Raw genomic sequence first — 15,405 nt, 5'->3', positions numbered from 1 at the left:
CTGTGCCTATGTTCAGTCCTAGGGACTGAGCCCAGGCTCTGCCTTCTCCATTCTAAGATTCAAGGCCTTCTGCTAGGGCTTGCAACTGCTGTCCTGCATTAGCTAGGACTATTGATCTCTGTAATTCTTTTTACATCCCACCTCTTCCTTCCTCGTCAACACTGAAACCCAGCAAAAATTGAGCGGCAGCTGAATCGGCATGAGTTGATTAAAACTCCCAGAAATTATGGGCTTTTGACTGGCCTGGCTGTCCAGATCAATGTGGGCATTAATAGACAGGCTAGCCTTGTTGACAGATTGAGGCTGAGTGGAAGGGAACTGAGAAACTGGGGACTAGCAGGGCCTTCCTCACTCAGTGACCATCCAGATATTGCCTCCTGGAACAAGTCTTATCAAAGGATGGTTGATTTTGAATAATTCAGTATCCCTGCTTGTGTGATCTTTGACAACCTTGCCTATAAAATGGGTTTACCTTAGAGTTCCTCTGAGTCTTGTGGGACTTAAAGGGATAGCACATGAAAAAATATCCAACACATGGTAGGTGCTCAATAATTATCCATTTCATTTCTCCATTGCTTTTTTCCTTCCCACGTTTTTCTTCCCAAAGTGCTGTATTTGATCTGTACCTTAAAATCTATGCTACAAGCCACATCTCTTTCTCTAAGGCATCCAGATCCCCGCAGAACCCATCATTGAGCCTTCCCACAAGGTTCTCACAATCCTTGGGTAGCTCTTGACAGTCTAAACTGTCATGACATCACAAACAGACCCCTTCCATGTGGATCAGGGGACAGAGCACCTGCTTTGAGGGATCTTCTGTAGTGGGCATTGCTTCTCACTTGCTGTGTTACCTTAGGCAAATCATCTCTTGATCTTTGGTTTCCTCATTTGCAAGGTGGCCAGAAGGATGCTGGTCCTACCCTAACATTGCTGGTTATGACAAATGCTTTCTACCATTTTTCACTGCATGAGTCCTCTTCCATGTCCGCCTGAATGTTTCCTATTGGAAGAAAAGTTGCAAGGCCACAATTACCATTTTGTAAGCACCTGCCACATGTCAGGCACATGATTTTTCTTGGACCTCTTTTACAAGCCTACTCAGAAGGAGGAGTTCCTTTCTCCAATGTATAAATGTGGAAACAGGCTCAGAGAAGCAAGAGTGCACATAGAGGAAATGATTGGTCCAGAATGATCCACAGTTCTCTGTTCTCTATGTGACCAATGGTGTTCTTCACTTTCGTATATACTTAGTCCTCTGGTTGTTTTGTCTCATTTAATCTTTACCTCTATCTTATGAGGCATAACTATTGTTACAAAAAGTGCTATTAGTCGGAGGCCATAGTATTGTTAAAAGGAGTACTGGTACTAGGAAGTCGTACTATGATTATCCTTGCTTTGGCAATGAAACCTAGAAAAATCAAAAGACTCAACTGAGCCCTTGGAGCAGGACAGAGTCTTTGTAGTTGGGCAGGTTTTGAGGCATCTTTGTGTTTTCTTAAAACATGTTCCGTTGATTCCAAGGAAACTTGCCATTTTTCTCTCAAATGCTTTAGAGCTAGTTTTCCCCTTTTCACAATTCATAGTTGCTTTGACAAAAACGGAGCAGTTAGCAGAAAAGTCTTCTCCCATGTTGTGCTTTTTGGTGCCTTCATTTTATGGTGGCACACACTGAGGCTCAGAGAATTCAGTGTTCTGGACAGAAACCAGTCAACGAGTCCGGGACTAAGGCCGGTCAGAACTGGAGCTCAGCTCTGGAGAGCTGGTCACATGTGTTTATCCAGGACCTGGTAGGATTTGGCTTCTTATCTCCAGCATCCCATTTACTCACCACATCTACTTTGAGCATGGTCCCATAATTGTCATTATCTTCCAGATGAAGAAACAGAGCCTCAGAGAAGCCAAGTAACCAGCTCAAGGTAACATAGCCACTAAAAAACTGGGAACAAAGCTGGAGCTCCGTTTATGACCCTACCCTGTCTCTCAGGCCCAAGGATGTAGAAAAGAATGAAGATACTGCACTGAGGTCTCCCAGGACCCAGAAGAGGCAGGGCTTCTCCTCTAGCACCACCTAGAAAAACAGCCTTACTTAACATATTTGTCTCAGGACCCCAGAAAAGTTATTCTGTTTTTAAAGTTGGTTGCTTTTCCTTCTCCAGTTCAAAACATCTGGCTCACCTTCTAGTCCTGAGGGTGGGGTGATGGAACAGCTCATTACAAATTTTGCATTCAGAACAATTTGCATTCCATAATTAATGAACATTAAAATGCATAATTACAAATGGAAACAAATGGCTTGATGGTATGAAAAGCCAGGCTGGAAATGGCAAGATCAGACATAAGGGATGGAGAAGACTTTTGGGGAGCAGGGTGGGGCCAGCTTGTGGTGGTAACAGCTGGGAATCTCCCAAGCACCTTCCCTTCTCCCCCTCCCCAAGCTCTTGAAGGTCTCCAGGCTTTGAGATCCAAACCAGAGTCTTCCTATGAGTCAAAAATGAAACATAGCAGAATGGGAATTGTGTGGTTCTAGATTTGAAGAGGTAGACTCCAGGATCTGTCTATGTCCTGTACAAACCTCAAAGGAATAGCCTTAAACAGACCCACCCCCTTTCCCATCTCTACTCCCAGTCCCATAGAGTCAACTTTCCAAGGCTCCTTTTGGGAATTTTAAAAAAGTGCTTAAAGAAAAATGAATATACTAACTTTTATAATCTCTTCAAAGTAGCAAATTAAATCAATTCATTAATCTGTGGACAGCCTTCCAATATGTCCAGTTACACTTAGAATAAACTCTAGATGCCTTCCCATGGCTGACGTCATAGGTCAGCAAGTTTTTTGTATAAAAGACTATATAGTAAATATCTTAGATTTTGCAGGTCTCATGTAGTATGTAGTGTTTTGTTTTGTTTTGTTTTGTCTCATTGTTTTATATATATAAATGTCAGTCTTAGCTCTAGAGCTGTGTAAAGATAGGCTACAGGGGAGTAAAAACATCTTTTTTCTTTTTCTCCCACCAAATACAACTAAAACTCTTGATGTACTATCTAAAATAAACATAAAACTGTGAAAAGTGGAGACAAGGTAGGAGGTTAACTAGGGATTTGGGGATCCAAAGAAAGAGAGGGTGGTGGCTAGTTCCCTGAGTTTTCTCTTTGCCACGTATGCCCAGGCTTGGTGCTGAAGGAGCCACCAGCTATGAATGCCAGCAGGCACATGAAAGGAAAATGTGGACCAAACCCACTCATGCCAGCCAAGATCAAGGAAAGAGGTGCAGTCAAATCTCCACTGAGAGGTAGCGAGCACCGTATTCCCTGGCTTATCCAGTGAACTACCACTTTTGACCTCCAGTAATGAGGCACCTTCCTTCCTTGCTGGGCTATTGCTACATGAAAACTAGGAGAGTCAGGACATTCACCTCTGACCCACAGTAATGAAGTCATCCTCCCCTCAGTGGGAGGAAAAGTAACTAGGCATACCTACTACTCTCATTGAGGAAGGTGTCAGTGGAGACCTAGCATGGAGGTAGACTCCCATCCCCACTTAGCAGCAATAAGAGGCCTTCCCTCCTAAGTGTCAATGGGGACCAAGTAGGGAACCTGGAGTTTTAGCTCGTCTTGTCAGTAACAAGGCACTGCCCCACCGCCTCCCCCGTTGGAACACTGTCAGAGGAAGTCAGATAAATATGAAAGGTTAAAATAAGATCTAGAGTTAAAAACATAGTGACATAATACAATGCCAGCAATGTTCAGACTCTCATCAAGAATTTCTTGTGATATCAAGAACCATGAAAATCTCAAATGGAATGAAAAATACCCATATTAGATACCAACAGGAAGGAGACGGAGGTATTAGAATTAACTGACAAAGATGTTAACACAGTCATGTTAAAAATGCTTTTACTGCATTTACAAGCACTCTTGAAACAAGTGAAAAACCAATAGAAAAAGCTCAACAAATATACATAAAATAGAAAGGAGAACCAAAAGAAAACCTGGAACTGAAAATACAATAAATGAAATAAAAATCAGCAGATAGAATGTAAAAGACAAAGGAAATAATGAACATAAAGATAAAACAATAGAAATTGATATGAACACAGACAGAAAATATGAATGAAATTTTAAAAAGAAAAAAAAAAAATGAAGGGCCGGCCTTATAGTGCAGCAGTATTGTGTTGAGGACTGGATCCCACCTGGCTGGCTGGCTTCAGTTCAAGTGCCAGCTCTAGAAGTTCAAGGAACACAATGGGCATGTGTACAAGCATGCCCGAGGTCCTGACAGGATAGAGAGATGAGGGAGAGTGGATTGTAGCATGACCATGCCCCAAGGGGATGGGGAGCCTTACTCTCTCTCTCTCTCTCTGTCAGTACACACACTCACTGGGAATTTTAAAAAAAGAAAAAGAAAAACAAAGAACATTAACACAGTCTCAAGAGCATATGGAACCGTAAAATTACCTGTCAGTTTTGTCAATGAAATCCCAGAAGAAGAGTAGCAAATGGGACTGATAAAATATTCAGAGAAATAATAATTGAAAACTTCTCAAACTGTGCAAAAGATGTAAACCTACAGATTAAAGAAGCTGATCAAATCTCAAACAGGATAAACACAAAGAAATACACACTAAAATATTGTAGAGCAATTCCTGAACATGTCTTTAGTTTTTTAAGGAAAAAAAAACTTTGAAAAATCACATCTCATCTACAGAAGAAACATAATTTTAATGACAGTGGAATTCTCATGAGAAACTGTAGAGGCCAGAAGGAAGTTGCCCATTTTTCAAGTGCTGAATAAAACAGAACTATCAACTCACACAGTTGACAATTGTCCAATGAAAATATCCTTAAGAACTGATGTAGAAATCAAGACATTCTCAGATGAAAAGATACTAAAAGAATTTGTCACTAGCAGACTTTCTCTAAAAGAATGGCTAAAGAAACTTTTCTAAACAGAAACGAATAATAAAAGAAGGAATCTTAGAACATTGGGAAAAAATAAAGATCACAGCAAGAATATGGACACATGCAATAGACATTCTTTCTCCTCATGAATTTTTTTATCTTATTTTTGATGGCTAAAGCAATGAATGATAGCTCTGTCTGATGTGTTTCTAAATGTATTTAGAGAAATTATTTTTAAAAATACATTATAAGTGGGAAAAGTAAAAGGACATGAAACATAAAGAGATGTAAGGTCCTTCCCACACATTATTGGAATTGGTAAAATTATGTTATCAGTAGACCATGCAAGTTATACACATCTTTAGCAACCACTAAACTATACAAAAAGATGTGCTCATAAGCAGTATAAATCAGGCCAGAGTAAGTGGCATGTGTTGGTGAGATGCTATGTTCCACAGGCTGGGAGCACATGAGAGACCCAGGTTCAAACCCTGGTTCAACCTAAAGGCCAGTTATGATGGCATGCACTAGTGGTCCCAACTTGCATGCTGAGGTGGGAGGATTGCAACATGGCAAAATCATGATTTTAAAAAATATTTTTTTAAAAAAATGTGTGTATATATGTTGGTTATCGAAAGAGTGATGGCATTTTTTTCTATGTAAAAATGCATTATGACTTTTCTCACATCCTAATATACATAAAGTTCTGCCTTTAAAAAAATAAATTTAAAAAGACACATATAGGACCAGCAGATGGAATGGCGGTTAAGGCACTGGATCCCTCATGGCCAATTTTGCAGTTCAAGTCCCAGACCCAGCAACTTGAAAATCACACCAGGTGTGTGTGTGTGTGCCCAAAATCCCAAGGAGAGAATGAGGAGAAGAGATTGCAATGTGGCTATCCCCAAGTCCCCAGATGGGTAATTTCTCACTTTCCTTCTGTCTCTCTCTCTCTCTCTCTCTCTCTCTCTCTCTCTCTCTCTTTCTCTCTTTCAGTATCTTTCTCTGGCAAGTACACACACTCTGTGGCAAAACAAGAGAGAGAGAGAGAGAGAGAGAGTGTGTGTGTGTGTGTGTGTGTGGTGCAGGCAGTAGAGCATTGCTCTGCAATTCCAGAACTAAATGGTAAATGGTAAACTATAGTTTGCTTGTTGGATTGACCTGAAGCACACTGGGTCCATGTGTATGTGCGCCCATGATCAAGGCTCTCTGGAAGGTTAGGGATGAGGAGGTGGGGGGTTGTGGCATGATAAGACCCAATCAAGGCCTATTTCTCTATTTCTTCTTTCATGAAAGAAATAAACTTATTTTTTGAATTGAAATTCTAAAAGACATTTAAGTAACTTCCAAGAAAGTAGGAAAAATAAAAGAGAAATGAAAAACAGAGTTAATTAAATGAAACATAAAATGGCAGATTTAGGTACTAAGAGATCAATAATCAGATTTACTGTAAATAATCTAAATACTCAAATTAAAAAACAGAAATTGACGGGGTAGTTTAAAAAGCAGACCCAATTATATGCTCTCTGCCAGAAATTCATTTTACATATAATGATATAGGCAGATTGAAAGTAAATGGAAGGTAAAAGACATATCATGCAAACTGAACAAAAGTGAGAATACCTATATTACTATCAGATAAAGTAGGCCTTACAGAAAATCAGCGGGAAGACATCGTATAATGATTAAATGGTCATCCCCTAAGAAGACATAGCAATTCTGAATGTTTATACATCAAATAATAGAGCTTCAAAATGTGTCCAGGAAAAACTAATAGAAATAAAAGGAAAAATAAACAAATTCATAATTATAGTTGGATACTTCACTAACCCTCCCAAAACTACTGATAGGATAACTAGACAGAAAATTAGCAACATTGCAAAAGAACTCCTAAAACCATCAACCAAAAGGACCTGGTTAATATTTATAGAACACTATGCCTGATAACAATAGAATCATATTATTTTCAAGTTCCTATAGAACACCTACCAAGATAGGCCATATCCTGGGCTTTCAAAGAAGTCTCAACAAATTTGATGAATTTAATCACATAGAATGTGTCCTTTGGTTATAATAGGATCAAACTAGAGAGCAATAACAGAGAGTATCTTTAACAGCTCAGGCTATTGTAACAAGGTAACATGGACTGTGTGACTTATGCAATAGATGTTATTTCTCACAGTTCTGGAGGCCAGGGAGATCAGGGTGCTGCAAATTTAGTTCTCCAGTGAGGGCTCTGTTCCTGGCTTGCTTTTTACACTGTGTCAGATAGAGAGGAAATTCTGGTCTCACTCCCTATTTTTGTAAGGCATTAATCCTATTCCTGAGTTAGTCCCCTCCAGTGACCTGATTATCTCCTAAAGGCCCAACTGCAGTTACCATGACATTGGGAGTTAGGATTTTAACATATGAACTTGGAAGGACACAAACCTTTAGTTGATAACAGAGATGACAGAGAAAACTCTTGATACTTGGGAACTCAATAACACACTTCTAAATAACCCATAGGCCTCAGAGGAAGTCTCAAGGGAAATAGACATACGAAACTGAATGAAATTAAAGTGTAATATACCAAAGGGTGTGAGACATAGTTAATGTTGTGATTCATCCTGTTCTTATAACTTAACTATCTTTATATTCAGTGAGAAGGAAATGTATAGTCCTGAATGTATACATTACAAAAGTACAAGTTTCAAATCAATAATCTAAGCTCCCACCTCAAGAACCTAGAAAAAGACAGAAAAATTAAACTCAAAGCAAGCAGTAGGAAGAAAATCAATATAAATAAAAACAGGAAAATAATAGATAAAAGTCAATGAAATAAAAAATTGATTCTTTGAAAATGTCATTAAAATTGAAGACAAAAACAACTCTACTAGACTATTAAAGAAGACACAAGTTACTAATCTTAATAAAACAGGTGACATCACTACAGTTCCTGCAGACATCAAAAGGATAATAAGAGAATGTTATGAATAACTTTATATACATAAATTTGACAATTTAGATGAAGTGGGCCAATTTACTTACTTTTAAAAATTTTTGTACTGTAGAGTATATGCACTTACCAGAGATAAACAAAGACACAGAAAGAAAATGAGAAAGCACTCCCTTGGAGGAAGGTCATACCTCAACCCCTTCTCTTCCATTCTTATTTTGAGATTTTGGGTATGTATGCACATGCACCTGGCATATTTTTGAGGCCACTGAGTCTGGGACTCAACCACACAGTTGGCCATGTGGCATCCAGCTGCTAGGCAATAATCATAGGAGACAGTCTTTGAGACTGTCTACCACACTGTTTTCCTACCCACAATAATCTTATAAAGATAGAAGAATTAAGTCATGACCAAAGATTATGTAACATATGAGAGGCAATTTGGATTTGAACTCAGGATTAATACACAGACAACACTAAGCATCTTCAGACAATTCAAAAAGTAGCAATACCTACTGAGTTCCAGGCACTATTCTAAATGTATGATATAGCTAAGGACAGGACAGACATCATTCATACGCTTATGTTTTGGTAGAGGGCACAGATGATCAGCAAAGAAATCATTGAAATAGTATATAGGTAATGCCAAATGATGGTAATGCTAGGTCTCCTCTGTCCTCACCCCCAAGGACACAGGACAAAGGAATGATCATGTAGGGGTAACTGGTAAACCCACTCTCCTTACTCAGAATACCTCTCCCACATTCACAGGTCAAATCAAGGTATAATTCGGAACTGCTTGAAGTAATAAGTGAATACAGTAAGGTGGCAGGATACAAAATCAATATCCAAAAATCTATAGCATTTCTATTTATGAACAACAAGTTGAACGAAGCAGAGCTGAAGAAAGGAATCCCTTTCACCGTAGCCACAAAGTGTATAAGATACCTAGGGATAAACCTAACTAAGAAAGTCAAAGACCTTTATAAAGAAAACTACGAGAATCTTAAAAAAGACATTGAAAGTGACATAAAAAAGTGGAAGGACATCCCATGCTCCTGGATTGGTAGAATTAACATAATCAAAATGGCAATTCTACCCAAATTAATCTACATGTTTAATGCAATTCCAATCAAAATACCAGAGATATTCTTCAGAGATCTGGAAAAGACAATTATAGAATTTGTCTGGAACCATAAAAGACCTCGTATTGCAAAAGCAATCCTGCGTAAGAAGAATGGAGTAGGAGGCATATCACTCCCTGATCCTAAGATATATTATAAAGCTGTGGTCATCAAAACAGCATGGTATTGGCATAAAAACAGACATGTGGACCAATGGAAGAGAATAGAGACCCCAGAAATAACTCCCAAAGCTTATAGCCAACTGATCTTTGACAAAGGATATCAGTCAATCCATTGGGAAAAGGAAAACCTCTTTAGTAAATGGTGCTGGAAAAACTGGGTATCCACCTGCAGAAAGATGAAACTGAACCCCCATCTTTCACCATTAACAACAGTCAACTCAAAATGGATCAAAGATCTGAACCTAAGACCTCAGACAATAAAACTACTTGTGGAAAATGCTGGGGAAACTCTGGGAGACATTGGAGTAGGCAAAGACTTCTTAAATAAGACTCCCAAAGCACAGGCAATAATCCCTAAAATAGACAAGTGGGACTATATTAGACTAAGAAGTTTCTGCACAGCAAAGGACACAGTAACAAGTGTGAACCGACAACCCTCAGAATGGGAAAATATTTTTGTTAAATATGCCTCAGACAAGGGACTGATAACGAGAATACATAGGGAACTCAAGTGCCTTATGCGAAAAAAAATGATTAACCCGATTAAAAGATGGGAAAGTGAGCTGAACAAAAGTCTCTCTAAGGAAGACATACGAACAGCCAAAAAGCATATGAGGAAATGCTCGACATCCCTCATCATAAGGGAAATGCAGATAAAAACCACAATGAGATACCACCTAACCCCTGTCAGAATGGCAAAGATTAAGAATATAAAAAGTGATAAGTGTTGGCGGGGATGTGGTGAAAAGGGAACCCTCCTACACTGTTGGTGGGAATGTAAACTAGTTCAACCACTGTGGAGAACAATATGGAGGTTCCTCAAAGATCTACAAATAGAACTACCATTTGATCCAGCAATCCCACTTCTGGGTATTTACCCAAAAGACAGGAGAACGCTCAGTCAGAAAAGTGCTTGCACATCCATGTTTATTGCAGCATTATTCACAATTGCCAAGACATGGAACCAACCTAAATGTCCACAAACTGATGAATGGATTGGAAAAGTGTGGTATATATACTCTATGGAATACTACTCAGCCATAAAAAATAACAAGACCCTGGAATTTGATAGAAAATGGTCAGATATGGAGGATCTATTGCTGAGTGAAGTAAGCCAGGCTATGAAAGAAAGATATTGTATGTATCCACTCAATATATACCGACTATCCGCACTCTATAATAGAGAGCAAAAATTCGGAGGACATAAACACAGTGAAGGTACTTAATGAGAATAGGACAGTGTGGAATGGGGTAAGTGAAGAGAAGAGGATAGAGAAAGATAGCAAGTGAACAATAGAGAGACAGGACGTTAGTGAGAAACAGATAGGGCTTATTAACTGTTGATGATGACATGTATAGTATTCTCAACTGGATTGGTCTGAGAAGTATTTCATGATGGGCAAAGTATTTTTACAAGAAATGAGAAATAGCAATTGACTGTTTTTTATAAAAATAATTAGAATAATAAAAATAATGATTGGGGAAAACAGAAAAGATATGGAATGTTGAAGTGGGGAGATTAATGTCTCTGTACTGACTGACACGCATGGCATTCCCTTTTGAAAAAACAATGTAATACACTGTAAAGTTATATGTAATCCAATGTAATATAAAGAAGATTATGATGATAATAAAAATAAAAAATAAATAAATAAAAAAAATCAAGGTATAATTCGGGAACCAGCAGTTAGTGTAATGGCTATGTCGCTCGACTCCCACGTAGTCGACCACGGTTCACCTCCCGGACCCGGTGGCTTAAAACTCATGCCAGGCGTGTGTGCGTGCGTGCCCAAGGTCCCGAGAGGAGAATGGAGGAGAAGGGATTGCGGCGTGACCATCCCCCCTGGGGGGTGATTTCTCGCTTTCTGTCTCTATGTCTCTCTCTGTCTGTTGGTGAGCGCACACGCCCTATAGTGAAAAACCTCTAAAAAAAAAAAATCAAGGTATAATTCCATCTCTCCCTTTAATGTGTTGTGTAATATTAATCAAGTCCCTTCACCTTTCTCAGCCTTAGTTTCCTTACTATAAATATCTAAAGGAAAGAGGCTAAATGATCTGTAAGTTTCTCTTCAGCTATAACATGTTTCAGCCTAAGGGTAGTGAGTGCAATAGGTAGAGAGCATCGGGCTAGGACTAGGAGGCCTGGCTCTGTGTCCTCTACTCATGTACTGAGGGATTTGGGGTGATGTTCTTCCACTCCTAAAGTAAGGAGCTTAGGTCAGCTCTAAGCCCTTCCTTGCTCCTACTTCCTAAGACTGGATATCGCCAGTCAATAAGTTAAGAACTAGAGTCAGGGGACCAACAGATGGCATAATGGTTAGGTTGCTGGATTCCCACATAGTTGACTGCAGTTCAAGTCCTGCATCCAGCAGCTTGAAACTCACAAAGGGTACATGTACGTGCATGCTCAAAATCCTGAGAGGAACCTAGAGGAGAAGGGATTGTGGTATGGCCATTCCTCTGGGTGGTGATTTCTTGCTTTCTGTCTCCTTGTCTCTCCAGTGAGCACCCATGCCCTATAGCAAAAAAATCTCTCAAAAACAAACAAACAATAAAATTAGAATCAGAAAGCATGAAACTCCCAGTCCCTGCCACCACCAAGTCCAGTAACTCTCCCCTCACTTTCCTCCTCTGTCATGTGGGAGTAATATCTGTATGAGTTTCCTCTGGCTATTATAATTACCAGGAAGGCTAGCTGTAGGCAACAGAAATACATTCTCACACTCTTTGTAGGCCCAAAGTGCAAACTAAGATGTTGGCCGGGTCGTGCTCCCTCTGGTGATTAAGGAGTATCATCTGCACCTTGGATCTTCTGGTTTCTGAGGGCTACACCGCTTTCTGGTTTGTGGGCACATTGCTCTGATCTCAGCTCTATCTCACTGGGTCCTCTTCTGTGTATGTACTTTCTTGCTGCTTCTCCTATAAGGACATTTGTGCTGACATTTAGGCCAACCTGGAAAATCCAGGATCGTCTTCTTAAGAGCTTTAAGTTAGGTAACAGGAAACAGAGGATGCCTGGAATGGGAATTAGTCACTTTTTTCTATCTCCAGTGATAGGTGATTAGGGCTGGGCTCTGAGTGTTAAACTTTGAGGACAGGAAATGCCAACAGGATAATTGAAATTAAAGTTAAAACCTGGTTCTTGAAAAAGCATTTCTGCAAAAACTTTACCGTAAAAGGTAAGATTCAAATTTTCTGGAATTTAGGAAAGGGAAATATCTTTCTTTGGAAGCCATTATCAGTCTAGCACACTACTCCATTTTTATTTTTTTTAAATTTATTTATTTTTTCTCTTAAAAGAGTATGAAGAGGTAAAATACTTAAATAATACCTGGATTATAGTGAATACCTTTTTTTTTTTTTTTTTTTTTTCCAGAGGGCATATATGTTCACGAGAGTGAAACAGAGTGAGGAAGAGAAAGAGAGCACCTCCCCATGGGACATGGTCACACCACAATCCCTTCTTCATCCTATCAAGATTTGGGGCACACACATACTCATACCTGGTATGCTTTTCCAGCTGCCAGAACCAGGACTTGAACTGTGTGGTCTGTGGTTGGGGTCCAGCTCTCTTAGTAACCAGGCCATGAGACCAGCTTAGTGGACACTCTATTAAAGGACAGAAGTGGTAGGGAATCAGTGAGGGTGGAAAGCATTTATGCCTTGTCCAGCTATCTCATGTTCCTGGTGAGAGATTGGCCTTTCCACTGCTAGTCACTGAGTGTCTGTAGACAGCAGACTCAGCCCCCAGCACCAGCAGATGTCCCTAAGTGAACCAGGTACCAGGTGCTCTCCTAGCTCCCAGTGAATGTTCAAAGACAAGCAGGAGCCTCCTCTGGGCTTCTATTATTAATAAAATGTATGGCACTTCACTCACATGGAAAATTGATTTTTCTTTTTAAGCACAAAATGTAGCACTTTTATAACCTTTCTGCAACTTGACAAAGGCCATTTATAACCGACTTTCTCCGTCACCCTTCCTGGCACCAGTCACCAATATCTCGAAGAACTCTCTCGTGCGTTTGTAATTACAAATTCTTCTTAGACAAAATTTAATTTCCAAGAAGACTGACCTTTTTTTGTTGTTGCTGTTATTGTGGTTTTTGTAAATTAATTTTTGAGTGTGCACTTTGATATTGGTGTTCAGGATGACGGCTTCGGCTTTGGGAGGAGGCGGGGGAGCTGGCTGTGTTGGGAGGGGTTATAGTGAGAGGGCATTTTAATCAGTGATGTCCAGTGATGGATGAGGGGGGCTGGGCTCTGGGTGTTCATCTTCAGGGGCAGGAAATGCCAGTAGGATAACTGAAATTAAAACCTGGTACCTCATTTTCTCTTCTGAAAGCAGGAGTGTTCGAGCCGCTCTCCGTCAGCTGGGCTGAAGATGAGCTCAGCCTCATCAAACGATGGAAAATGACATTACGTAAATAGCCACTTATTCGTCAGTATAAGATCCTCCATTCATGGGACACTTAGCAGGTGCCAGACAAACTGACAAGCACAGCCCAGCTGAGGTCATTGAAGGTGGAACTCTTTAGGGTCTATTAGGAACCTGGAGGTTACACGGAGGAATGTGTACATAACTGACATGTGGGTGTGAAATCACCTGTAGAGGACATGCTTAGTAGCTTAAGGGAGATTTGAGTTTTTAAAAAAATTATTCATTTATTTATGCAGGGAAATGATGCTATTAAGAAACCCCAGTCTGGCAGCCATTTGGAAGATGAGTTAGAGGAAACCAGACTGGAGGTCAGATAGCCATGTGGGGCGGGGGGGGGGGGGGCGGCGCTGGGCGGGGGCGGGGTGGGGGGGGGCGGCGCTGGCAGGCCAGGAATCTCATTCAGGGCTCAAGGGACAAGGGTGGAGAAGAAGAGGTCAATTCAAGGCAGGAAGGAAGATGGTTCAAGTTCTGTGAGTACCAAAGGAGTCCAACTCTGCAGAGAGCTCCCCCACCCCGTGATCTAATTTAAACTTCACAACAAATCTCTAGGCATATGTGTTGGGTTTATTTAATAAAGGAGGGCATCAAGACTCAGAGAAGATGAGCAATGTGCCCCTGGTCACTCAGTAAGAAGAGAAAGACTTAGAGTTCAAATTCATCTTGGCAGCTACTCTCCAAAATACATCTGGCGGGCTCCTAAATGACCTTAACAGAAGTCGACCCTATCAGACAATTTGAGGAAACTTCAAAAAATCTGTGGCACAGGGAACCAGCAGTTAGCATAATGGCTATGTCGCTGGACTCCCACGTAGTCGACCATGGTTCGCGTCCCGGACCCGGTAGCTTAAATCTCAAGCTGGGCGCGTGTGCGTGCGTGCCCAAGATCTCGAGAGGAGAATGGAGGAGAAGGGATTGCGGCGTGACCATCCCCCCTGGGGGGTGATTTCTCGCTTTCTGTCTCTATGTCTCTCTCTGTCTGTCTGGCAAGCGCATGCGCCCTATAGCAAAAACCTCTCCAAAAAAAAAAAAAAACTAAAAAATCTGTGGAACAAATGGAATTGTAGTATAAATTTATTTTGGTGCAAAACATTCTTAAATCCATGCATAAAGACTCATTTCCCACAAATTTTCAAAGCCCCTCTGTAACAATAAGACCAGTCCCAAAGATGATATCAGCTAAGACACTATGAAAAGTAGCAAACATGGCTGCTATGGGAGTCCCAGTGTTCTCAGTTCTGGGCCTCATTACTTCTCTTCATTCTCACAACTATGAGGCAGATAGTCACCAAAGTCTCATTATACAGGTGGACACACTGGGGTTCAGAAAGGTAAAGGGACTTGTCACAGGCCACACAGCTATTAATTGGCAGCAGAGACACTGAACCCACCTCAGTTGATACCCAACACATGTCTCTTTCAGAAGGTGGGAGGGCAATGCATGACAGGCCCGCACCTCCTCAGCCATAACCACCCTGTCGCCCTTTCTCCGAGCAGTGCCCCGAGGAGCTGAAACCCATGAAGGATGGCTCCGGCTGCTACGACCACTCCAAAGGCATCGATTGCTCCGATGGCTTTAACGGCGGCTGTGAGCAGCTGTGCCTGCAGCAGACGCTGCCTTTGCCCTACGATGCCACCTCCAGCACCATCTTCATGTTCTGCGGGTGAGTGTCCCCAAGGTCCAGGAGCTCCCTCACAGCGGAGAGGGATGCCTGGGAAACAGGTGAGGAGATACAGCCTGGCCTTCGACAAAATGGCCTTTGTTCCTCTCCTGCTTCAGCCCGAGAGCCAAGAGAATGATGACCTTCTGCTGGGTATTAGAAATAAG

The 15,405-nt window shown here is 40.9% G+C and overlaps 1 protein-coding gene across 1 annotated transcript in view; it reads left to right on the top strand.

Annotated features, from left to right (window-relative positions):
- Window positions 1-15,405, top strand: part of ASTN2 (astrotactin 2) — a 442,922-nt gene that overhangs the window by 28,054 nt on the left and 399,463 nt on the right. Inside the window, exon 2 of the mRNA XM_006142794.3 lies at window positions 15,075-15,241. Within this exon, the coding sequence (XP_006142856.1) occupies window positions 15,075-15,241 (167 nt within the window). The remainder of the gene's footprint in view (window positions 1-15,074; window positions 15,242-15,405) is intronic.

This window comes from Tupaia chinensis, unplaced genomic scaffold (genome assembly GCF_000334495.1).
Source record: "Tupaia chinensis unplaced genomic scaffold, TupChi_1.0 Scaffold000081_1, whole genome shotgun sequence".
NCBI classification, from domain to species: Eukaryota; Metazoa; Chordata; class Mammalia; order Scandentia; family Tupaiidae; genus Tupaia; species Tupaia belangeri.
This window is presented reverse-complemented; position numbering and strand designations above follow the sequence as displayed.